Genomic DNA, 27,911 nt, shown 5'->3' with positions numbered 1-27,911 from the left:
AAAGAGTTCAAAGATGTCTGGTAGAAGTTTTTCATTATGATTAAGTTTTTTTATCTGGAATAAAAAAGTAACTGGAAGTTTAATTTAATTTCCCAGTTGGTAAGGAAAGTCAGAGAGTGTCTGCAAATTATTTTGTGAGATCAGTCAAATGAATACTTCGGGGTATTGAAAAACTCCTTTAAGGGATTGCTTCGTGAAATTATATCTACTACTGTATTCTTTTTCGAACTTACTATTTGTATTTTATAAAATGATATAGATTTGTTTGTTTAGAATAATCTTCAAAAATACTGAACAGATTTAACAAATCTTTCGGCAAAAGAGAGCTTCAATATCACTTAATAATAACATATTGTTAATTGATGATGTAGCCCTTATAATAATTAATATAAATTAAAACTATACAAACATATAATTTCACCGCTATTAGTGTCCTCTTTAATGCACAAAGCCCTTGATGAGCGCGCGGCCGCTTCCGCGCCTTTAATATAACAAGATGAGGCAAAATTGTTCCAAGTCACGCTCCTTATTACCCCGGCTGAGGTTTGAGATTTTCATTCTAATCGCATTATAACCTTTCGAAATATTCATATCTTCTTTGAGAAAAATTGAAAAGGCTTTAAGTATTCAGGGGTCCAAGCGATAACCGATTTGCAAATTTTCAATAGCGACGCCCCAAATCTGAAGGGTGAAGTGAGGTTTTTGTGGGAATTTATCTACAAATTATTTTGTGCTTTAAAGTAGGAAATAATCGTATAAATCAAGGACAGTGTTAAAAATAAATGTGACCCTTGAGAGTTTTTTCAAATATCCCAGATATTACAAACGGATATTGTGCGCAAACTTTCCGGCATAAATATGAATTTTACATGCGATTACATCAAGTAGAACTCTAATAAAGTTGTTGGAAGCGTTGGCAATGGCAGGAACAGCGTTTTAACCGGGGCCTTTTTAACAAAATGAGACCGTTTTCAAGCTACTTAAGCTCACAAAGTCCAGGGAACTGGCCCCGGGGCAAACTGAGACGCATACAGATGAATTATAACCGCGCATCGTCCGCTCGCCGGCCCGGGGCGCTCTCCGACTATTGCTTTTCAATTTACAATTTTATTATCATCTAGATAAGAAACGATTTAGTCTGCGAGTCATAAATATCGGTCCGGAAAATTTGACAAAATATTTGTGCAAACATTTTTATCGCCGACGATATCGGTGTTTGCTCACTGGGTTTTATATTAGATTTGATGTGGAACAGTCGATGTTTGACCGCCGCGCCCCCTACCGGCTGCCGGATGAATCGACAATGTTTATGGATAATTCCGCCTTTGTACGACGCGACGTTACCGAGCCATCAATGGAATATTTACTTTTACTTTGCTCGCTGGAATTACTAATAACCGCCCCCTTTCCCTGATCATCCCGGAGGTGTATTACTTTATCATATTTGCAATGAAGCCGGAGTATCTGTTTGACTTTGATACTATCATTCCAATTTTCATTAACGAATGGAGTTCAAGAATACAATTCCATTAGATGTAATTATCTACTGCAAGCATTTCAGTCTAACGGTCCAAGAAATTAAATTGTGGATCTATTATTGACTTACAAGAACTGCAGCCGCAAGAACTTGCGATTGCTTAACTTTTAATATCTGTATCTAACGTTTATACAATTGTGTTTAATATGTCAATTTGAATAATAAGCTTGGTTATATTATAACCATAATTTTCAGTACAAATTAATATGTATTTAAACTGCATCTCTCGAGACTTGCGACGATCATTCTACATCTTTGTTCCGTCAAGGTTCGAGAGCGGAACTGCGGTCTCAGATCAATCGTTTGAGGATACTTAACGAGACTTTTGCGCCACTCAAAATTCAAGTCAAGTTTAAAAGTTTTGCGAAACAATATTACAATTTGAAACTCTTTTGAAAAAGATTAATATTAAACTTTGTAGCTATTGGTGCCTTTTAAGACTTAAATTACATTCTAATTCAAGTTATGAATTACATCAGTGATTGATATAATTGTAAATTACTATTAAATTTTATTCCATATTCAAATAACTGTGTTCATAACAACATAACACGGTTATTTGAATTATTTTATATTATTATCATTGGGACAATTTCACAGTAAATAGTTAAGTTCTTATCAATTTCACTTGCTTTCAAGTGCACTACCACTGTAGATGAAAATGGTAATAAAAATAGTAGTCACTAAGTCAAATACAATCAAAACGTTAAAAGAAAAATTGTGCTGTTGAAGTGTAGAATTGATGACATAACAATTGGTAACTTACTACACAAACGTCATAACAAAATTAATAAACCATAGTATTCAGAGCATACGAAAATAACAATATCGTGAATACACTTGCATCACCTAGCCTTAACATGGCTTTGTACAATAGAAATCTCTCTTCCCCGCTCCCCGTGTGGTAGCGCCAGGTAAAATGGAGCACGTCGGGGAGTCATCAGCCAAATAGACGGCGCGTTACTAACGTGCCGACATACAAGAAAACCGAGCGTGTAAATGTCGCCATTACTACCCTGCCAGCTTCTTTGTTTGTCATAGCCTCCGTACTCGCAAATAATTACACTCTTATACAACGTATTGCTTATTTGCGTGACTAACCACCGCACTTCGAGTAATTGTTCAATAAGAAAAGGCACTAAGTGTAGATACAGAATTACATGGCAGTTAAACGAAATATCTGGATATACACAATTGTATCGATTGCGACGAAATGATGGGGACATAAACCAGAAAGTGTTGAGATTGAATGTGGATGGCTACAAAGGAAGAGGAAGACCGAAGAAAGTATGGATGGATTTCATGAAAGAAGAAATGCTTAAGAAAGGAGTGGATTCAGATATGATGGCTGATAGAGATGTATGGAAGAGCAGCACATACTGTGCCGACCCTCCATAAGGGATAAGGGCAAGTGGATGATGACACAATTGTATCGATTAAATTACAACAGATAAATTTAGATTATTTAGAGCTGTGTGCCCGCTGAACTATTGCTCAGCATCGTCAATATCTCAACGTCAAACTTTGCAGACGATCTGTTTATTAATTTCAAACAACACATTTTTATTATTTTGTTTGCTTCATATAAAACTCTAAACTCGTGTTTATTATAATCACAATTGATATGCTTTTAGTTATAATTGAATTTTGTTGTTCCAGATACTAAACGTTAACAATGAAAGTGTCGGAACATTTGATACAGCGTGTAGCTGAGAACAGAGCCGGGTAAGAGAATGTCAGTGGAGGTACAGAGCTGATGTGACCATGAGCTTTCGACGGGGCTCATTCAAGAGCTTTGCTATAAGCATAATACAGATCATCACAATCATTTGTCAAGGTAAGCTTATTGAATCTAAAAAATATCAAGATTATTTTCTAAAATTACTTAAGTGTTACCTTTACTCCCTTTTCTTTGTCAATTTCTTAACCAGAATTAACATTATTTTATTTATCTAAGTTATTTAAGACTTTAATCAGTTCTAAGAATTTGGTATTAAGTCTTATTTTAATAGTTACAAGTAAAGTTTCCATCTTAATACAATGTTCAATTCGCATTCCGTTATTGTTATCCCGTCAGAACATCGGCTTCTCATCAAGCCACGAAACGATGAACATCATAAATGAAACTGTTAATAGGCTAACTAACTTTCCGAAATTACAACAAAACTTTTCAAATAAAAGCAGCCTCAAAGGGCGCAGAATCTTAATGAAGACAATATTTTAAAGGGTTTCGAACTTGGTATAATTAAATCTCGCTTCTCACATCTGTAGCCGCATGTCTGTGAACAATCGCCACCCAAGTTATTTGCGGCGTCAATCTCTTTAAGTATAGACAAGTTCAGCTAAAACTTATGATATTGTCCCTCAAATACTTCTCTTTAATTTCTCTGAATGCTTATCGTAAACTATTATTTTGTTGGGCGTAGTTTCACAATGATTTTTTTTACCGAATAGCATGTGTTTCAAATCATAAAGTGTCTTTTTAAAACCAATAATCTCTTATAAGTGGGTTCTTATGTAATAAAGGAAGTTTGTTCAGTCTACTCATTTATCTAGCATTTGATTTATCCTTTTTTTTAATTCCTCATTCTTTCTCATAATTATTTTCAATTCTTTAATCATCTCATAGCTCATTAGTCTCTAAAAATTGTAAATAAGAAAAATGTTCAGTCCGTGAGATAACTTTGAAAGTAATCAATTCACTGTGGAGCGGCCGAGCACAATAGAGATCGTGTTCTTTGAAAATAAATTCACCAAAATCTTCTTTCATTTCACCTGAATGAAACTTTTCAACTTTAGAAAAAAAAATATGAACAACGTTATAATTATGAGGGGTATGATGTCGGGGCCCGCGGCGGTGGCGCCCTCACTCCGTACGCGGATGAGTTTGTTAATATATTCCAGTAATTATTATGATAGCTCCGTGCTTGGTAATATACAATGTTTCAAGAATATTATTAGCTCTTAAAACCCTTTCACCCTAAGCAAATACTCTGAGCTTATAGTCCGACTAGAGTGATATATTATTTTTTAGCTACGTAAAGTAATAATAGTTTGATTTGAATACCAGTAGAATATATTTACGTATACATCACAACATTCCCAATAAAACTATATAAACAGGACAACTTGAGGTCGGCTCGAGCCTCATTAGCGGCAATATCGCTTACAAAGCGGTCCATTACTTACCGACTTCAGCTTAACTTTGTCAAGTTGTTTAGTAAAGGATGTTTCCCGTCATTACAAACACTGTATAACTTTCGATTTAACAGTTGATTCAGAAATACTTTGACATTTTTGCTTGAAACTCATGTTTTAATTATAGTGAAAATGAAGTTTTACTGTACAGTTTTGGCAACACTCTAGATAAAAGTGGTAGGATACCACTATACCATAATCAGCAGTAGGATAGTTGTTCTAAATTATCGTATGGGTGTGTTACATGCTATACTTGTTTATCAGTGCTGACGGAGGAGCCGCGCTTCGCAGAGCCCATCCCCAACGTGACGGTGGCTCTGGGCCGCGACGCCAGCCTGCCCTGCGTCGTCGAACATCTCGGCACGTACAAGGTAAGTTGTATCATTTAATATAAAGAATCAACCGAGCTACTAGACGGGTGTCAACATCCTCACATCATGATAAAGAGCTGAGACTGCTGTATTTAAGATAGTAATTGTTATTTAGTAAGAGCTTCTTTGAAATCAAGGAATGGTACTTATTTTAATGTTAAGACTAAATATTTCATCATTATACTGCTTTTCAATTTACACAAATAATTAATGGAATACTTTTTTTACGTTTTTGGTTGTTTTAAGAATCATGATACTTGTTTTTTTTTCTCGAGAAAAAAAAAACATTAAGTAAGCCCGCAGCATGTTTTTAGTGATCTTTCTTCGGTGCCAATTAGAAATTATTAAGAAATTTCAACTAAAATTATACATCTTAATTATACATCTCTTTAATTAAAATTACAAGTAGAAATATTATGATTGTTCTTTTGTTTGATACCTAAAGATAAAGAGAACTGTAATTATCTTGTGAATAGAGTTTCATTATTATCTTTTTTATTATTTGTTCATCGGGACTTTAATATAACTAAAATTTATCATAGTTAAATTAACCTCACTAAATTATATAACTATGTACAGTGAACAGATTCTGTATCAGCCAATTATATTATATCATAACTATTCCTTAAGACATATTGCTTAGAAATGAAGTATTTTTGAAACCATAGAATGTTATTTACTCGTACATTCAGTAAACTAAAAATGCGGTAATCAAAAGTAATACACTTTTATATCTGTTAAAAAAGGAAATAGCAGAAGCTTTTGCAACAACTTCGCAACGAAAACTACTTTAAAGGAAATATCGACGTCGATTGCGTTTAAATTTTGCATTTTATGTGTCGACATCTCCCCGGGCCGGCATTATACGAATCCTTGCGAATAAAAAACGAAAACCATTCCGGCAGCGATATTCACCAACGAAAATATTCGTTGCGAAAAACCAGAGAACAAGTAAAGTGGAAATATGGATGTTCATACGAAGCCCCCGTGGCCGCTCGCGAGTTACACGAAGATTTCCCTATATTTACGACGATCTCTTTTTTTCGGGGTGAATTTAATACGTACATACGTTAGAGCGAAGAACAATTTATTGACGATGTCTTCATCGCCCGATATTTTACCGTTTTTATCTCTACTGCGGGCTATTCTTTACCCTAGCTTATCTAGGTTTTCCACATCATTTACTTGAATGGAAAACATTTGGGTATCATATGACTGATCTTTTAATGTTTTACTTATTATTACTTTTTAATTTTACCATATTCTAAATAATTAGCGTTATAGAGTTTCGAGCAATTTTCTATTCGCATTCTTTGCGTAGTACCTTTAGGAGCTTGACGCTCTACAATCTTAAGATTTAAGTTCCTTAAATGTTTGTTTTAACAACACGGTAATTCAGAAATGGCTTTGCGATTCTCAATAGAATTAATAAACGTCTTACATTTTCAATACTATTACTATACGTACGAGTACAATGTTCTCACAGCTCACAGCGCCGTTTCAAATTAGACTTGTGAAAACAGTTCAAGTAACTTCTCTCCAAATATCAGACGTAATATAATTTTGTTATCTCCGAACGCTCCTTTCTAATTCTCTTACTGGAAGCGCGAGTTGTTCGAAGCAATGAAAACCATTATTACGCTAATACAGTCTTCCTTTGAATTGACTCGAGATGAAGCGATATTATATGTATTCACAACCAACTCGTGAGTGGAACAATCGAAAAGTATAATTGCTTTCGAAACGGTCCGCTGTTACTCGTTACAAGTGCTTCTCAAACTTAGTTCTCGAACAATTCAACATTAGTTTGTGTTTCCAACGTCTGTCTAGTTCTTGGATTTTAATAAGATTTTCTCATTGTCATTCGACTTAAGAAGTAGCTAGCACGATATTTGATTTTGTGACATCTACTTGTATGAGGAAGGTCGAGGACGTTAGGAACGTCACCAACAAGTCCCGCCTATAAAACCTCGTTGATGTGTATTTCCGTCTTTACAAAACTAAACTTGTTTTACTGGAAAAACTTCGTTCTTTTATAAGACAAGTGTATAAAACCGCATACCCACACCCACGCGTGGCAATTGTCGACGCAGTGAAGGTCGGCAGCGAGCGGGGAGTCCCGCGGGAAATCTGCCGCAGCTCGTCAGCGCCACATCCTCGTCGCGTCTATCGACGGGACGTGGGAGTATTTGCTTAAAGACAAGTCAATTACGCCTCTATGTTACCGCTACGCCAGTAAGGTAAATTGACTTCTATTTTGAGCAACATTTAGGAAAACTTTCTCGAACGTTTATTTTAATTGGACATTATTTATTACTTGTATACCTACATGTTTGTTTTGTATATGGAAATATGGTTGTAAAATCGAATTTATCTGTACCTATAAAACTTGTCTTTGCCTTTCATTAAAGTGCTGATTATAATAAAGTAATAAAATTATGAAATGCAAATAAAAGGTATGTCATATCGGCTGTGGTCATTTAGTTTGGAGCTTTAGCTTTTTTATTTACAAATTCGTTCTGTAACTGTTAATAACATGCGATATATCAAAGCAATTCATTGCGTGACTACTTTTGTTTATACAGAGACCCAATTAACTTATTCATGAAAGCAGCAAGCGGTGAGCGGCGGCGGGCGGCGCGGCGGGCAGCGGCGGGCAGCGGCGGGCAGTGGCGGGCTGCGGTGGCGCGTGTGTTGTCGCCTAGATAATAATTAGAGATTCAGAGATTACCCCGCCATTATAATCTCGGCTAACTTCTCTCCCTTCCCTTTATGTTACAACATATTGAACTACGTTACATTGTTCTCATATAATTTTTGTAACTATATTACCCGAGGGTACATAAATTCTCTTGTTAATTATATTAAACAAAGTTACGGTTTTGTTCAATTAATTGAATTGGACCTGAACAGAATAGTTATTTTAATAACTAATCGCTTTCGTCTATTGTTTTAAAAGAACTAAAACACAGACCTCTGCTTGGGATTGATTAATGAAATTATTTTTACCACAAGAGAAACGGTATTACGTACTTGGCTACAATGTAAATTCAGAAAAAAACTTTTAAAAGAATATGAAATAGTAATTTGAGCCGACAATTTAATGTTGAACTATTTAAAAGTGTTAAGAAACAAATGCACTCTTGGAATAGGAAGGTCGTGGTGTAATCGGTTCACTGCGTGATACGTTAGTGACGATGTACTGCGGCCATAGATTAAACAGTGGTCGAAATTGCGAGGCGATCGTGCGCGGCAGTTAGGGGACAGCTGAACGGTTGGACAACTGACCGAGTAATCGCATTATTCAAATGCTTTACATATCCTTTAAGTCATACATTAGACTGTGGTTTTTTTAAACCGTAACAATTTACATGTCCTATGAAAGATTGACCTGAATCATAAACAAACATTTGCAAGTGTCCTAAAAACTATGTTTACAGTTACCATATCAGTTGTGGTTCACCAAATAAGTTATATCATATTTCAGTGATTATTACTGGAGAGATAAATCAGTTATTGATAAAAGTTTGCTTTCTAAACCAATTAAAACATCATACTTATATTATAAATGCGAAAGTTTAGATGGATGGATCTGTGTTAGAGTCTGTAGTCTAAATGGCAAAACGAATTTCAATGATATTTGGTATAGATTTAGATGACAATCTGAAAAAACACATAGGCTTATGTGTCAGACACTTTATTTTTTAATTTCACAAGAACGGATACGCCGGCGAAAGTTAGTAACTTTATGTTTACGTCATAACAATATAAAGATAAAGTAGTAAAAGTTGTGGTTTAATTCGGTTTCAATGAACCATGAATAACAGAGTGTCAAAATTATCCCCTTCAGTAATTAACCGCGCGGGGGACACCAGGCTGTGGGGGGAGAGCACAGGGGGAGGGGGCTCTGACTCTGTATCTTGCACTGTAACAAATAAGTTATTCATGAATTTGCCGGTGCCCTAATTATTTATTTTATTTTACGAGACCTATTATCTGGATACAGCCACGTCGTAAATACTTAAGCAGTAACAGAGTGCCCCTGAATTTTAAAGTAATTAGAAGGGTTGTTAATTCTCTACATCTGTGATGCTCCCTGGATTACTTCACATTTTATGTTTTTTGTGTACAAAGTTTTTGTTGTCATCTTGTTATAAACTACGGTAAATTTAAGTTAAGATATTCTTAATCAAATCGACATATTTACATACATAAATAGCACGATAATATTTAAGTTTTCTTTCCACGTTAGCGAAGTTGTGTCGTCTTCGCTCCGAGGCTGCCTAGGATCCAACGCGACGCCTAATTAACCCACCTTGATGTAGCGGGCAAACATTATTACGTAGCCTTAGGCAAATGAAATAAGCGTTGTAACTACGTATCTTGCTAACTTGAGACAAATTACATCATGTAGAATTAATGAGTATACACGATATTAACAACAAATGAATTGCAGAATAAACGTAAAACAATAAAAATAAACATCCATAGCCTCTGTCTACCACATTTGTGTGCTATCGTTACTTTTACTGTTCATTCAGCAAACGTTATTAATTTTTTATTAGATATCAGGAAGAGAATATTGAATAAGTAAAAGAATTTTATTTCACGGAAATAAAAAGGCTGTAACACTCTTAAAACGATATTAGAAAGATTCTCTGCCCTAAAAGGGCATCATTGGAAATCGATTTAATAAAAAGAGGCAAATAAAAATGGCGATATGAGCAGCCGAAGGGAATGCTTTAGGGCTAGGGGATGTCGGCGGGTCCCTAATCAAATATACCTTAACTTCCAGCAAATCGATTGAGATTTACAATTTGGGGACTGCGCAGGCATTCCGAATGTTATTGTTTAATTTATTTTCCATTGTTTGCGAAAGGATGCAAATGTATGTATATAAGGGTTTGCGGTAAGGGGTCACCAGAGAGCCTGTAGGTGTTTTTTTTTATTTTACTGCTTTGTAAATGTTTGCAAGCTTGCTTTAGAAACGAATACAACTTCTCCAGCATACATGATTTCAATGCAATTATCACTAACTTGTAGACAACTGATTGCCTAGAATTAAATTTTTATTTCCTGTTATAATGATTTTGTCAACAAGTTAAATACCAATATCTATTGGAAGGTAAAACAGTAATACTTTAACTCGATTTCTAAAAGTAATACATTATGCGTTATGTTTGCGAAAGGTGGAATATGATAAAATTGTAAGTGGCAAGAACGAAGTTACAAGACCCCGCATCACTAAACAGCGCGTAGCAAAGTTGCCAATACGCGAGATAACGCGCGGCTCACTTTGAATTGCCGTTAAGTATGTGGTGGGGAATAAAAAGGGGGGCGAAGAGGCTTACCGTGGCTTTGTGACTCCGCGCGAGCCGAGTTTGCGGAGACTTTGCCGTTCCCACTCTGTTTGTTCACGTAACATTTGCGAACTGATTAAGTATGGGATTTCGATAGGAAACTTTGTAAGCGGTTTCTTTTTCCACTTGGAATTGTTATTTATAAAACGTGCCTTCTTATTGAGTGACATTTTGTCCAACATAAATAATATAACTAACTAGAATAAAGAAATGTTTTTTTAATGACAAAAATACATTAGAATTACAGATTTGGATATTGTTAACAAGGGACTAAAAGCTACGGTTTCAACCAGTTTAAAACATGTTCGCGCGCTGTCGAGCGTTGCGGCCCGGGCTATAGTAATGGCTGCAATTTACGACAGACAGTGACGCATTAGGAGAAGATAAAATGTCAAGGAGTAACAAGTGAAGTCGGCTTTATTAAAAAGCCAACAAAGTCTAACAAGGTTAACCCCCGTCTAGCGCTTCATAGCATTGAGATTGTCATTCCAAAGAGATTCAAATATATAGAGGAGGCATAGTGGACACCTCAAATAAATCATTTTTCACGTATTCAATCCTCAAAACCGGAGGTTAATATAATTAGATGTACTTAGATTTATGGCCAATAGGTTTTTATTTTATAACAAAATATTGAGCTTAGTATAGTGTTGTAAAATATTTTATTACATATGCCATGCAAGGACACGAGGTAGCACTAAACTTGACAACTGATATGGTGCCTTTCAAAGAAAGAACCAGTGATAAAAAAATTTTCACTATGCCTCGTCTACATATTATTTAAAAGTCGTGCCATTGAAGACATTGACATAAATTATAATGTCGGTGCAGTTTGCAGGAAACTGAGAGATTATTACCGTAAGATATGCGTTCGTACATAAATTCTATTCTGAACAAAAATTTACTAACTACTATTGTGTATCCAAATATGATCGAGCCAGAAATTCCGTCCGCATTGCTATGATTACTATTTAGTTGTGCCTAAAGTGTATGAATAAACCCGCTCCAATTTGGAACCTTGTTACATTAAAACATTTGTACGCCTAGGTTTGCGATGTAATATTTTCCATGCACGCTTAAGTTGCGGAGCGTAAAGCAATTACTGCAAACGCCGGGGGCAGGGACAGCGTGCAGTGTGCAGGATTCAGCGTGCAATGTGCAGTGCAGTGCTCGGCCCGACGATGTTTGGTTAAAGAGCCAACGCTGAATTCGTGCATTTCCAAATGAGAACATCACATTCACGCTCTGTGGTACATTAACTGCATATTGTACGACATCTTTATTCTTTTAGCATAAAATAACTTTTTATGAGTTTTATTTTGATAATGCATTTGCTTTTATTTATGTCAGTAATATTTATATTCAATGTTGATTATGGTGAAAACTTTTTCAGACTAATTTCGTTTGTTTTTTTTATAATATAAGGTGGCTAACGAGCAAGCGACCACCTAAATCCACTGATATGGAAAACGACAGCTGCCCAAAAATATCTGCAATTGCAGATGCGTTGCCTACCCTTAATCGGCGGAGGAGGAGACGCACATAAAGAGGATATTTTCCCTTCCTATGCGTCTCCTCCACCGTCAAATCCACTTTTCCTCACCATCCTTTGCTCTTAGGAAAAGGGTGGAAAGGGAAAGAGACAAAAATTAGGCCTCCGGCACCACACTCATCAGACGAAACGCGGAATTGCTTCCACTTCACGCCTGTTTTCTGTATAGTCGTGGTATTACACCGAGCGAGGCAGCCAAATCGTGCGAAGGTGTTAAAGCGGGCTCTACCACTGTTAAAATGTTTATACAAATTCAGAGTTTTTGTTTGTTCAGACGAACTACTTTTAGGAACTACCAATCAGATACAAATAACAATTTAGTATTAAATATTCCAGTTATTTAGAAAACATAAGTAAGCATAATATTTGCGGAGGTAAAACGTTAATATCTTGTATAAATGTGTACTTTCCATTTTATAATTATTTTATCAATAGCTGTTGCTCGCGACTTCGCCCATATGAAATTAAAAATAAAAAAAACTTAGCCTATATTACTCACAGATAAATTACCTTTCTAACGTTGATAGAATTTTAAAAATCGGCCCAGTAGTTTTAGAGTTATTTCAATACATACAAAAATAAAATTTTTCCTCTTTATAACATTACTATAAATTATTGAAAAGTATATGAATAAAATTCTATTAGTAAAATAAATTTATTGTAATAGATCGGTGATCGTGGAAGACAGTGCTATTAATGGCTTTAGGAAATTCACTTCGTCATGATTCATCTCCCGAAGTTCCGGACCTTAATAAAGTTCCGAGCACCTTTACACTGTACCTCTGTACCTCCAGACTCAAATGTTCCGCTGTTAATTATGTGACATAATTTAAAACCACTCCGGGATATTATCTTTGTACAAATTACTTGGAAATTATGGAATTAAATAGGAAAAAATCGTTATGCGAGAATAAGACAAAACTACAAGCCAATAGCATCACAGAAGTGTGATTGTTGATATAAATGTGAAAGTCATTTTGCTATTTGAATTAACACATTTGATTTAAATAACATTTGCAATTAAAAGTTTTATTTACGAAAAATATACAATAAAGCGAAGTTTATTTGTTTAACAAAAATTAAGAAATAATAGTGGGCAAGTGATAACAACGAAAAAACATATTAAAAGTGACAATCGTAATCGTTTCTCGAAATGTAAAAAATTCAAATTGTTTCTTCGGTCAAAAAATCCGCAACAGTGGAAAAGACTAAATACTAAAGACATTCAATAGGCCAGGTGGACTAACCAAAATACTAGATGCCGCAAATGTTTACGTGTGCAGGTTACTGCCAGTGGCGTGCACTGCCGGCAATCCGCAAGCGACACAAGCGACACAAGCGCTCGATAATCCCACAGATTCATGGATATCGTAACAAAAGTAGATGGTACGGAGTCAAGTTGAGAACTCTCATAAAATATGCATCGTATTGACTAGTGCGCAGTGCGGCACTGCGATACGGTCGCACGTCTGCGGTCTCCCCGGGTAAATTTAACGCGGCTGTGACTTTGTCAAAGTAAACAACGATGCGTGGTTCGGTTGAGTTTCAGCTAGTTTTGGAGCTTAATGTACATTTGTTTGTCTTTCGGTTTCGAGATTACGAGTTACGCTCGTATCGTTTGCACAACATTTGAACTAGAATTAATATCAGTCAACTTAAACTCTATTATAACAGGAGCCGCATAATATAATTAGAAGAAACTGCTGCTAGCGAAGTTTTGTAACTTATTAACACACTTTAGTCATTTCTTGATGAAAGATGGTACTTGCTTGTTCGTCGAGATTTTCTTTTGGTTGTTTCTTACAGGATTCTTGTGTAGTTAACTAACTTGAACCATTCCTATGTCTAGATCGTTGAATTAAAAAAACCATAAGGAGCATATTTTCTCATAACAATACTAGTGGAAATATGTTTGTTGTGCCGAGTTCACACTCGCTTTATTTAATAAATACAACACAAAATGCAATAAACTGAACACGTTCAGAGGAAATTGTAAATAACGTTTAAAGAATAGAAAATTCAATTCCAGCAAAATCAATAAGAGAAAGTAAACCGGCACATAATGGGATAGCGGAGTATGTGGTTGGAATTCAATTTCCGATAGAGTTAGAACCAAATTTATATTGAAGGTTAGCTCATTCCCCTGAATAACCTAAATTGGAAGCAATATTAGTGTTACGAGTTGGTAAATGTTTGCGTTGCTAAAGTAACGTCGGCAGCTTCCACGACGATGAATGTTTTATTACAATTTGCTGATTTATTAATGAACGAAGATATTATTGTAAATGCTTACATAAAGAGCTATTCAGTTGACGGGCATGTACCAATCACTTTATTACAACGATAATTAAAATTTAATTGTTAATTTATTTTTTATGAATTCGTGGACTAATTGGCCTTATTAATAATAGGTAAATTAATAATTAACTGGTTATTAAAAATAACCTTTACTAATAAATATTGTGAGTGTGGTAGAGAAAGTTCTAGTTGTGCCAAGGTCGCGTCAAACGGAAATTTATTTTCTCTTAACCATTCAAGTGAGGACTATGGTATAGTAATTTATCTTAATATCTATACGCCCCATCTTTAACCTGGCTGGCACAGGATATACGACTCATATTTTCTACCATATCTGTACCTTTTCCGTTGATGTCTCGTTTTATAAGATCTATATTACTAAATGATAATGTACCATTCTTAAGAATGTTTGAAATCATTCCAATTGTTTCAGACACTATTTAGAAAAGTCAAATTTCTCTATAATATTAGTATAAATTTTTCTGTATTAGGTGGCGTGGATCCATATCGACCGTCAGATGATCCTGACGATCCACCGGCACGTGATAACGCGACTGGCGAGGTTCAGCGTGTCCCACGACAACGCGATGACGTGGTTACTGCACGTCAGTCAAGTGCAGCAGGAGGACCGCGGTTATTACATGTGTCAGGTCAACACCAACCCCATGATTAGTCAAGTCGGATATCTACAAGTTGTTGGTAAGTCACTTATAAGGATTTTTAATTTTTTTATGATATTTTGTAATAGTTTTGTTGTTTTTACATACGCTAAGTTCTATTAGTTCGAATGTTTAGTTAAAACTGAGCGTATATAGTGGAATCTATAGTTCGAAGTTAGTTATTATTATTTCAATTGAGATGGATATTGTTTTGTTTAATAAATAGAATAATTACGATACGTGTTTGTTTTGTCCAGTTTAAGCTAGGGGTATCGATAACTAAGATACACACAAAGATATTGTACAATAGACTGTATCGTGCAGAGCGCTTTAAGACTCATGAATAAATGCATTTATTGCGGTCCAACATTTCAGTGTAGGGTGACCATCAATTTATGAGAAAATTATCTCTTTGTATTAATTTGTTGGAATAAAACGAAATACAATCATCTTTTAAACATTGAATCAAATCATGTTATCGAAAATAAGGTAGAAAAAATAAATAAAATAGGTAAAATATCAGGTAGAAATCCTTAATTTCAGTTTTTTACTAAAAAATAAAGATAACTTATTAGAGAAATTAACGATTTTTCTTAGAAATTAAGAATATTTTGAAGCAAAAGAGATAAAACTTACTCTAAGAATTTAAGAAAAATATTCGATAATGGAATCTTAATAACTCCGTAGAATAGAATGCGCGGTGCGCGGTGCGCGGTGCGCGGCACAACAGGGTTAAAAACTTTTAATTACTCGCCTTTGATATTCCACCGATCTCAATAATTTACTTTCATTTGCTCTCTCTTAATAGCTTGTGTCATGTTGGAGGAATTTTTAATAATATCTTTCCCAAGTTTAATTTATAAAAGTAACAATTATTTCGATTAACAATGCTTAAATACCTCTTTAATTATTAAAATTACGTAGACTGAAACTTATTTAAAACACTTTCTTAGATAATTACGAAAAAAAAGTAGTGTTCAAAAGAATTGCAATATAAAAGATTGACGTTTTTTTTGAATGAAGTACGGCGAAGTTACCTCTAATGCTTTCGTTTAGATTCATACGAGTCGCAGCTGACTTGTCGCGGATACTGCGGCCGCGTGTCGGCTCCCTCGGCGGCGATTCGGGCTCGCACTTAGTACTTTATACGACCGCAGTTCGACGCAAACTTTTAAGTGGAAATAAAATGAAGCTTTTTTTGCGTTTCGCCTTTGAACCTTCTCACGTTGCAGATGTTTTTATATCCATTTGATTGATTACGGAGTCGAGCGGCAAGCGCTCACTTTAAATTTACCGTTTTAGCTTTGATTTTTTCATTTTTATTTTCAATCAAACACCTCGCGTTCACGATAACTACGAAAGAGTTATGGAGCTACTTTTCCGTTGAATAAGGACTTTTAATTCCATAGATTTGTGTCACGAAATGTCATACCATTGACACACACGTATCACACACAGAAACGGTGATGTTCTACACTAATTCGAAAGTAGAATTATACATAACGTATGGTTATGTACTAATTAGTGATTTCCTCCAGTGCCACCGAACATTCTGGACGAGGAGAGCACGCAGTCTGCGGTAGCGGTGCGCGAGAACCAGAACATCAGCCTGGTGTGCAAGGCGGACGGCTTCCCCACGCCCAAGATCATGTGGCGTCGAGAGGACGGACAGCCCATCTCTGTCGACAGGAGAAAGAAAGGTAACAGATATGACTTCTCCAGGGGACTTCCCAAAATGGGAATCGTACTAAAAATATAAATGTGAAAGTTTGGATGGATGTTTGTTATTGTTTGTAGCATAAACTGCAGAACGGATCTCGATGAAATTTTACATAGATGTAGTGGATAGTATGGAAGTACATATAGGCTTTTGTTTCTTTTTAATTACACGCAGACAGACTCGGGAGCTAAAGCTAAATGAATAAACATTAATAATATTAAAATAAGAATTAAGTATTATTATCATCGCTAAGTGGTACGAATTGAAGTCTTCTTTTCTAGAGTAAAGTAGTTTTAAAATGAGCTCATTTAAACGCTCAATTGCCCCCGCGGCGGCGGCGGAGCGCTAATGTAAAAACTTTGCGTTAGTTCCGAGCTCATGTTGATATGGACTGCAATAAAGCGCGACGCTCTGCACTGCCGCTAGACCGGGCGCTGTGCAACGCTTTAGAACAAGCCGGTTAAGCGAGCGTAAAGATAATTATAGCAGGAGAATGCTGAGTGCTGAGTGACGGCGAGTAAATTAATCCATCGGAGCAGCCACTCGAAACGTCCCAAAAATTGAGTATAATTTGAAGAGTGATTCCGTTGAGCGGTCGGAACAAACGCGTGGTTGAGATAAGCTCTCGACGCTAATTGTGTGTGACCCGGTGCTGCAGGGGCCGGGTCCTGGGGCCGGGCGTCGCGGACATGTCACAGCCGGCCGCGGTTATTATTTGCAAAGGACGTCCATCGTCAATGTTTTAATTACGCGCCGAGTCGAAAACTGTTCTCGCTTTCAATCCGACGCGTGTTGAGCCCTTTGTTTGAATTAATAGAATGCCGAAACGCTTTTTATTTGCGCCCTTAATGCGGGGCACGCAGCCCGCCCTACAGCGGTAAGGGTGAGAGATTTCGGCCTTTAAACAGAGTAATTTTATATGTTTGTTTGGACTTATATGATTATTTATAAGGTTGTCTTTGTTTTCCATTGGATTAGATCTCCTCTGCTACGTTTTAAACGTGTTATTGTTAAATTAATATAAAAAAAACAACAAATTGAAATAATTACAGTAAACTTAATTCAATGGAAATATCGTATTTGATATGTACTTTATTTAGTACGTAAATGATATATTATTGTGCAGTCAGTGAGTCGGAACATCCGCAAACCGCGCCGCCAGCGGCTGCGGCGCACACCCAACTTAGCGAAAGTAACACTTTTCTATAAAATCTAGTGAATTTAATTACAGTTACGATATATATTATAGTGACAAAACTCTAGGCGCTTTTTCTTTATTATGATCTATAGCTTTAACTGGTTTCATATATAAACCAAATGCAAATGTTACCGCAACACTGTTTGTTAAAATGTTTCATCGTCACTTGACATCAGGTACACTCGGTTACTTTTGGCACCGCTCTTTTTACAAAACTTGTCCACTCGAGCCGCAGTCGAATGCTTGTTTTTTTGTTACAATTAACGCGCGGAATGCATCGCTAACTACAAGTACAGCGGGCGGTCGTTAGTCGCGGTAATTGCTAAATATATTCGAGGGGCGGAGTTCCCTCATTATATTCATTGTGCTCTTGCGGTCCCGGAACGTTCCGTAATTGTAAACACAGGCAAACTCATTTGGCCACTTGATGGCGCTGGCGGCGACCCGCGCTGGACGTGCCACGAATTTATACTTTTTACGACTTTTAACTTAAATTGTACGACATGCGGCGAGAATACTAATAAATTTGAGAGTTATGAGGGTCGCCTCCAGCCCCGGGAATTAACATCTTTTCTCTAATTTTTGACAAAGCCCTTTACACAATATTGCATTGTTACGGTTGGTTAGAGTAAACACAATTTAATGTTTTATATTTTATAACAGTTCCCCTTTCTGGGGAACCCAAGAGTTAATTTATGGTAATTTAAAATCGAGTAATGGATAGCTATAGCTTAATCCGTTCAAAGTTAATGAAGCTTTGAGGGATTTCAAATAAAAATCATTAAATATGTTTTAATATTTATTTATTAACGACAAAATAAAGGCACGAGTCAATAATTTTACCAAGTATTAAAGTGCGAACATAGATCAAATTAGACTACCCTTTTTTCAGTTGTTGACACTCAGTGAAAAGTTAAGTTGGCGACAAAAGAAAAGTTAAAAAAGTGCCGCCGCCGCCGTCGTGAACACAACACTTGCAGCTGTTCAAAGTTCCCCAAAGAGATCCAAGTTGACCTGCGAGCAATTTGTTGTCATTTAAAGTTTTATTTTGCTGTCACTTTGAAGAAATCATATCGAAATATAATAAAAATGCTGCTAATTTGGACAAAATAAAGCCATTAAAATAATTAACGTAACTAGTTTTATGTCAATATTTTCAATAAGAAAAAACAACGTAATTGTTTTTGTGACAATGTGATTTTTTTAAAAAACCAATTACCGGGTAATTTTTGTTTTCAACAAACAATTGTTCTGCTTTCATTCGTGATATGCAGATTTAACTGAATTTGTTAACTCTTTTCACTATAAATTATATTTAGCTATTTAAAGTGAAATCATTTTCGACTCAGCGGCGTGAAAACATATTTCGTTTCATGTTAATTTCACACAAATTCAAAGCAAAACTGTTATTTCATTACTACACTGAAGTCAAAATAAAAGTAAACAATGATATAAAACTTCTAATGCATCACTTATAAAACTTCAGTAGCCTACTTAGTTTCACTTTTAAACTACACAGATTTTTGTCTTGTAGCTTGTTTTGTGATAAGCTACAAAGCAATAAACCATATTCAATAAACAACAATAAATAAATATCTGCCGTATGAACTAAATTGCACTGGTTTAAAAACTAATAACAATTACAGCTAACCTGAATATCTCCCACGACTAACATTTTCGCAACTGAAAATGGTTAAAGTTTAACAAACTGTGATATTAAAATGTTTGTTTTTCAACGTCTATTTGCAAATATAATGTATATTGTTGAAAATAGCAATGTGCAGTTGAAATAGACTAAAATTATCAATAAACATTAATGCAGCCGTATATTCTCATACTAGCACTATCATCAGGAAATATTTCTAGTATCGTGTCTCTATTAATACAACCTAGGTTTCTCTAACTGTTGCGAATTTATACTAGTATATATAGTTGAGTGTACATTGCGTGTTTGTGCAGTGACGGTGTACGAGGGCGCCAGCCTGAGCCTGCAGCGCATCAGCCGCACGGAGATGGGCGCGTACCTGTGCATCGCCACCAATGCGGTGCCGCCTTCCGTCTCCAAGAGGATCATCGTAGACGTTGAATGTGAGGTTCCAAATTCATTTCATTATGTTACCAAGTAATCACTCACACACATAAATAAATTTTCATACAGAGGATTTTTTTTAATTTCATTATTTAAATCTACTAAATATCTGTTAATTTTATTGTTTCACACTAAACATGAATGTATTATTTTGTAATGAAAGTCCTCGGCTTAGTTAGTGTGCAAGAAAGATATACATATTCTTAATAACAAAAGAAGTTAGGAAACGTGAAACGACTCTGAGCCGATAGTGCTATTTATAAGAAATATAATAAATAGTGTAGAGACCGTAAATCTTTAACGGTTGAATAATTTCATTACATTTTAATTAATCTTAAAACGAAAATAAGAACTAAAACGTCTAGACGCTAATTGCATAACTGTCCGCATACCTAATTTGAGATCGCGACCTAAAAGAAACTAAAACCCTCCCCATAAATAATTTAGAGATAACGCGGGGAATTATAGGAACGTCGTTGTATCAAAAATTAATACGGGACTTTGAGACGTAACAAAGCGAGGGTTTTTTTGTGAAAAAATGAACTTCCCCCTTTATTTTCAATTCTTATAACGTCGCGCGGCTGACTAAATAGAAAGGAAGATGGCCGCCCTGTGATAATTGAAAGATAATATTTTAGCAAGGTGCACGCCTCCACAATGATAGCTCTTGCAGACATGAATTGATAGCTTCTTGTATTTTTTAATATCATCTTTTATTTAACAGTATTTACAATATAAATAATACTAATTTAAATACATTTTAAACTTGAAACGCAATAAATGGAGCTCTATTAATTTTACATGTGACGTTCGCTTCGGTGTCAGGTAAACGAATGGCCAGCGGTCACGACATTTTTAAACGTAAATAATGTTTCGATTCCATTTAAATTGTTACTTTATAATATGCTTGTGAAACAAATGGTCATACTAAAATCTATATAGTGTGGTATGGATAACGACAGATATCGTCGAGTATCGAAATACAGTTTTTAAGTTGACTGGATTTTAAGAACTCATAGTCCTGCCTTTATCATGTTTTACCAGGAAATCAGGTGATAACGTTATCTTTGAAAAGATGATTATATTTTAATAGGGTAGATATGAAAATCAATTAAAAATATCAGTAGACAACTACGGTATACTGCAGCGTAAATAAACCGTTATCTACCTCATTGTGATATTGGATCTCATGAAGCACAATTTTCATTTACGTACTGGGAATTTTGTGCACTTCCCAACTAGGTCACGTGGATTTGCATTTTAATCTAACACCTCTGCATAAACACACACATTATTAGTTTCCTGCGCCGTGCGTTGTTTCTCCTCGCCTCGCTGATGCCCGGCCATTCTGTTTAGAAATCATCCCGTCAAATATCTCTTTCAATTCATTTTAAGTAGTAAAAAAGAAAACTTTCCGATTCAAAGAAACAGTTTAACATTATGAGTATTTTTATATTAACAAGCTTTTACTGTTTCGTAAAGTGTCATTAAAATATTTAATGTCTCGTTAACAACCTAAGTCAAGTTCTTATATTATCGCATAAGATTTACAGGAACGCGAAACAATACACAATAATAATTTAACAGTCCATAATAAAATAACGTCAACGCCCGCCTCGGGGAATAATACTGAACGTGTTGATTGCATTCGAACAATAAAATATATGGCAGTTAAGAATTTCTTACGTTAAGCAGCTCGTTATAATGAAGCCATTCGTGATAAGCGAATAAAAAACGTAGAACTTTATAAATATTTTAAAGCGTCGTAGAATATTAAGGCGTATCACGCAGTAGGAGTAATATTCTTCGTGAAAATTGCCGCCATAAACTGGCGGAATGTGAATTACGTTCTCAAAGCGTGGATTTTATTATCTGAACGTTATGTGAAAAATTGCCAACGCTCGGCCGCGCTCGGCCGCGCTCGGCAAACTTCGCCACTATCCATCATAATTGAAAGTTTATAAATTGCTTCCCACTTCGCTATAGTTGCAGCCTCACCCCGCCTGCGCCCCCGCCCTGTCCCCTCGCTGTAGATTGATACGAAAATAATCGCCTCACAAAACTTTAAATAACTAAGATTAACCGGCTAACTTTAAACACCAACTAAAGTTGAAAAGTGCAAATATTGAAAACGAGTAACAACTTTCATTTATGCTGTGTAGGAGAGACCGGAATAATTGACTAAGGTATCACTGAAGCCCCTGTATCTCTGATGAACAAATATATAGAAGAACTATCCAGCTACCTGAAAAACTATTATGCAACCTATATCATTTTAATACTTGAGTGAATTTCTAAATTTCTGACGCTTTGTCAACCTACCCCATAGCAGGGGTATGGTCAACCCATAAGTAGGTAAAGCTGATTAGTCTACCTGCCCCCGTGGCCAACCAGGCCGGCGTCCCCTACTTCAGTCAGGTGTTAAAGCGGTAGGAGGTGTTGTAGTTTCTCCAATGATCTGGGTGCCGAACCAGCTGGTGGGCGCGCCGGCCGGCACCGACGTCACCGTGGACTGCCACACGGAGGCGCACCCGCGCGCCATCTCCTACTGGGTCTACGACAACGTCATGGTGCTGCCCACCAAGAAGTACGCCGTCACCACCGACGAGAACTCCTACAGGTCACTACACGATGCAATCATCTAAGATCCTTTTTGTAATGGGTGGCTCTATGACGCCCTCTCGTTCCCCCGACACATTTTTAAGTTATCACCTGGGGAGCGGGTATATCTTTATTTCTTTACTAGCTTTCGCCCGCGACTCCGTCCGCGTGGCATTAAAGAAAAACAAAAGTGAGTAGCCTATGTGTTCTTCCAGACTATCCTCTGCATCCATATCAAATTTCATCTAAATCCGTTCAGCAGTTTAGACTACAAACTCTAACAAACATCCATCCAGCCATCTAAACTTTCGCATTTTTATAATAATATTATAGTAGATTATATTTAAAGTTAAATCATAAATTGACAGTATATATCACTATATTTAAGCCTAATTTTAAAATACAATATAGACTAGAAAATTTTGACAAGATTAATAATCTCAAATTAGAGAACAGATATCAGAGAGTAAATAAGTGGTTCATATAAATGTCCCATGTAATATGAATGTAGGGCTCAACAGAAATGCGATTTTTAAAATGTATTTACGTAAATTGAAATAACACTCCTGAAAAGGAAACTTTACGTGAAACGTTAAATTGAATAACGCTGCCACAATAAATCTGTCTGAGGAAAATTATATAATTAGAGAGCAGGTTGAAAGCTCGCGGACCTATAAATCTAAATGAAAAAGCACCTTTGCTAAAAGTGAAAATCGTTTTTACCGAACTGACTGATTTATTTGGAAGTTCAACTTGATTGTATTTAAAAGTTATATTATCTTTTAAAAGTTTAGTTACAAAATCTGAAAACATTGATGGACTTTTGAAAATCTATTTAATTCCAAAATTAAATTCCAATATAAATTTATAATAATATTGTTTCTGAAATTCCAATATTAGTGGAACTTTGTAAATTTTCAACGTATATTAAATAGGGAAAATACCTCAGTTTGAGCTAATACAATACGTCATAACAGTTTGTTGTCCCGAGTGACGTCACCACACCGCACTGACCAACAATTGAATTTATTTCTCGAATAATTCAAAAATTAATTTTCGTTTCCCGGCCTTTTCCGATATAATGTATTTAAAGAAATTAAATTGGTTTGTTGTAAACAGTTTTATATTGTTTATTTTATTTTAATACTTTGTCATTATGATATAACTAGCTTTCGCCCCCGGCTCTGCATGGAATAAAATAAAGATAAGTAAGTAGCTACGTGTTCTTCCAGACTATCCTCTATCTCTATGCTAAATTTCATCAAGATCCGTTCAGCAGTTTAGGCTACAAACTCTAACAAACATCCATCCATCTAAACTAACGCATTTATAGTATTAGTAAGATTACTTAATGTGTGTTTGTATTTGTAGGGCTCACATGAAGCTGACTGTACGGAATCTTCAGACCGGAGACTTCGGGAACTATCGCTGCATTTCGAAAAACTCTCTCGGAGAAACTGAAGGATCTATTAGATTGTATGGTACGTGCTCAGATATCTACATCGTATTTTTATTAAAAAAAAAACCCTCGTATGAATTATACGTTCTCAACGCAGTGGCCATTCGTTAAAAGGAGTACAAAATTGTATTAATTTTGGCTGATTTTTTCTTAACCGCTCCTTGCCTACGTTGGTTCAGAAATTCCACTATCTTTTGTTTAAAGCACTAAAAGAATCTTCATAAAAAATTTTTTGTAAATAGAAATCCCGATGCCGTCGACGTCTCCAAAAGCGACAGAAATGAAGAGCACCGCTAACAAAGAGAGTAAGGATGCATTGATATATTTTCATATATTTTTACTGATTTCTCCATGATTTACCATACTAACTTTAAGTTAAAATTATTTTAATTCTTGCATTAGATTTATTCTTATTTTAACATCAATGATTTGGCTTACTTTCATTAGATTTTATACAAAGATACCAAAACTGACAGAATTTAATAATTAAAACTCACTTTTAGTTAAAGATCAGCATTAGGTTATATTAAAAAACATGTTTTAATATGCGCACGTAATAGTTTAAATTTATGGTATAGAATGTCCCCGTGTAGAAATTTTATAAAAGTTTTACAAGATAATAAGGAAATGTGTTTGGAAAACACTAGCAACGATTTTGTACCTCCTCCGTACAGATTTTCTACGTCTTTGGGCAACGTTCCAAATGGACGAAACCGGTTCAATAACATTAGTAAACTTGCTACTAAATGTCAATATAATTTGCACTTTTAAATACCTCTTGCTATAGCTATTGGCTATCGCAAATGCAACGCAAATTTATCAAGATATCAACTGCAATATGCCAAAACACTCCCATAAATTCTCTATCTACTCTGATATAGCTAAAGTTTTTTTTTTGGACTTGTTTATTTCAAAATCTTCCAATGGGGTTTGCAAAAATATACTTGCACTTGACAGCCCAATTTTAACGTTCATGGGGTAGAGACTATTCAACACTAAGCTACGACCCTTGCCTTTCTGTCGTACAAAATGTAATGCAAATTTTAATTATGTTTTTGTTTTCGTCGTTGTAAAGTTATATTCGTGTAAGGTCGATCGTCGTCCTGTCGCAAAACACTTAACTAGTTTAACTTGTTTCTAATTACTTCGGAGTGACTTAGCTTCCAATACTCGTCGACATGTTCCGTTCCTAACGTTTAACATATTTAATTTGAAATATTTAACAAATTACAATTTCATAAAAGATACTTATTTTTCCATTTATATCAGTCAATTAAGTTTAAATTCATTCGTTTTCTATAATTAAGGTTCAATCCTTCTCGTTCCAATTTCTTTATTGTAAATTGGATAGTTCCTTTTGCTATAATTTCAAAAAACCAATAATATATAGGTTGTATAAAGATCAATGTACAGCTTTTTACTTAAGCATCTTTATTAAACAAAAAATGTGTAAGCTTGCGATTGTCATTGTCCAAAAAAGATCAATGTAAAGCAAGCATGTGTCTGACGGTATCCGCGTTGCAGGCGCGCGCCGGGCGAACGTTAGCCGCGAGCGCGAGCGCGAGCACGTGCGCGAGCATGTGCGCGAGCACGAGCGCGATGCCACGGAGCGGCCGAGCGTGGTGCGCGCGCAGCTCGACCGCGCGCCCGAGCGGGACGCGCACAACGTCTACCGCGCGCCGCACCCGCACCTCGCCTCAGGTACCGCCGCCACTGTGCCACAGTGCTACTGTGCCAAAACATGCCACAAGATGCCCCACTATGCCACAATATGCCTCTGCACTCCCTAATTGACTAAACTCTAGTCCGACCCTGTTAAACCTCAAAAGTTGAATCCAAACCGCATACGGTTTTTTAATCATGTTGCAGGAAAACTCTTCCAAAAATTATAGACAATTATTTAAATTAAAATTCCTTATAATGTTAAAGAATTGTCAATCTGAGATTGTTTATAATCGATTCTAGTAAATTGTTTAATGGCTAGTTTCTCAGTCTTGTTCACACCAAATTCTTAAATCACTCGCTGATATAAATGTAATAGAAATAAATTATACTTAGTAAAGATTTATGTTAAAAAAGTCCATTTGGAATTGTAAGGAATAACAAAAAGCAGTGAAAACTCACCGCTCTGCGGTGTTTGTAACGGAATACTACATTATTAACGCTGTCTCTTCGTTCGCGTGTTTAAAAATATATGTAGGGAGCTTGCACAAATGGATTGAGAGTCTTCTAACACTTTTCTGGAAGCGACATCTTTTGTTTTATATGTAAATCTTGGTTTGCGCTTTTTTATGAATAACAATTCAACTGGATTGTGACAAATTGTTTTTACGAATCTTTATACGAATAACGGTTTGAAATTTAAAGTAACTTGTCCGACAATTAGTATTCGTTAATTTTAAAATTTTCTAAAAAAAATAGTACTTTGCTGTATTTGGCGATGGTTTTTTTGTTATTTTACAAATATGCATTCAAGACACTTAGCTATATTATTTGTGTGTAGCTGAAATAATTGACTGGAAGTTCCATTATTTGTAGTGACATGTGCAGAGCGGGCGGCTCGCTCTCCGCGTACATACGGATATAGATTAAACATTCAAGGAGTTCGCACACAAGGAGTACACACTTACATCTCATAAATATTGAAAACAGACCGCGCACAATCAATTCTTACAGTTCTCAAGCTGGCGGCGAAAATATTTGAACAGCGGCATCATTTCATAAAAATCAAACACCGTGAAATCGATTAGAATTTCGGTGAATCGAAAAATCTGCCGAATATTTTATACATAGTCAAGCATTAGCGTTTATCAAAGTTTTACGGCAAAATACTTTAGTATCATCCGACAAACTATTTGCTTAATCTTAATATAAAATTGACGATTAGTTAATTCTTTCTAAAACAATGCCTATCTATCTAGCCTTTATCACGTTGATTTAGCTAAAAAACAATAATTATAACTTTATAGATCGATGTCGTCATAACATAAGTTAATACCGCAGCTTTCTCTCATAAAACCGAAATATATCGTGTGTTTTGCGCAACATTATTTTATAAAGAATGACATAACTCATTCGTAACGTACAGCATAGTTAATTCTGTTATTTTCCTCATTTTTTATTTGCGTTTACCCATTAAGCTTGCGAGTTTTTTTGCCAGCATTTTTCGTATTTTTTTAAAGAATGAGTTTGTTCCCTCTTGCTTCATTTAACAATATGAGCCGCACAACTGTTAATTTAAATAATTAAGTCTTTTTCTAACGTTATTTTTAAGAATTTGCGAGTTAATGTGTTTTGTTGTTATTGTTTTAGGAACTGGCGACCGCCGCTGCTGGCGACAAACATATTTCTTTGTAATACTGTTGGTACAAATCGATTTTCTAGTCTGATTTCTGTAAGGTAAATGACGTTTAGTTAGATGAACTAATTTGTAATAAAGAAATATTTTATTTGAAAATAGTATTAACCATATTTTTATTGTGTTGAATCGAAACAATATTTGATAAATACATATCATAATGAAATGTTATTGCCATATTCAAAAGTAAGATAAATTAATGAGTTTCTAAGAAACATTTAAAACGATTTTTAGATTATAAAACAGTTTGAACTTTGGCTTCGTTTAAATCTTAGAGTAAATTAAACATGACAAATTATTACATTTGTAAAAATTTATTTATGAAATTGAATGAGATGAATTAGAGTATGTTTTGGTCTGCATGTAGATTGCAATAGTCTTAGATAACATTGTAATATCATATGTTACGCTAGTTAAAGCCGACGTGGCTCTGACTCCGTGACGTCACACTACATCTTACTAATACTTAGAACCTGTCTCACCAAATTGTAAATTATCTGATAACAATCCA

General features: G+C 35.5%; 1 protein-coding gene across 2 annotated transcripts in view; it reads left to right on the top strand.

The window, feature by feature from the left end:
- Positions 1 to 27,488, top strand: part of LOC106101091 (lachesin-like) — a 33,744-nt gene extending 6,256 nt beyond the window's left edge. The window contains exons 2-11 of one of the 2 annotated variants that reach the window (XM_013280214.1): positions 3,197 to 3,374; positions 5,000 to 5,106; positions 14,808 to 15,015; positions 16,514 to 16,675; positions 19,853 to 19,981; positions 22,428 to 22,602; positions 23,955 to 24,064; positions 24,285 to 24,347; positions 25,567 to 25,743; positions 27,355 to 27,488. In XM_013280214.1, the coding sequence (XP_013135668.1) occupies positions 3,302 to 3,374; positions 5,000 to 5,106; positions 14,808 to 15,015; positions 16,514 to 16,675; positions 19,853 to 19,981; positions 22,428 to 22,602; positions 23,955 to 24,064; positions 24,285 to 24,347; positions 25,567 to 25,743; positions 27,355 to 27,431 (1,281 nt within the window). In that variant the 5' untranslated portion in view covers positions 3,197 to 3,301 and the 3' untranslated portion in view covers positions 27,432 to 27,488. Of the gene's footprint in view, positions 1 to 3,196; positions 3,375 to 4,999; positions 5,107 to 14,807; positions 15,016 to 16,513; positions 16,676 to 19,852; positions 19,982 to 22,418; positions 22,603 to 23,954; positions 24,065 to 24,284; positions 24,348 to 25,566; positions 25,744 to 27,354 lie in introns of both variants that reach the window. The other variant, XM_013280205.1, reaches the window with a different exon arrangement.
- The last annotated feature ends 423 nt before the right edge of the window (positions 27,489 to 27,911 follow it).

The sequence above is a fragment of the Papilio polytes genome, unplaced genomic scaffold (genome assembly GCF_000836215.1).
Source record: "Papilio polytes unplaced genomic scaffold, Ppol_1.0 DF824303.1, whole genome shotgun sequence".
In the NCBI taxonomy this organism is placed as follows: Eukaryota; Metazoa; Arthropoda; class Insecta; order Lepidoptera; family Papilionidae; genus Papilio; species Papilio polytes.
The sequence above is the reverse complement of the archived record's forward strand: the minus strand, read 5'-3'. Positions and strand labels throughout refer to the sequence as shown.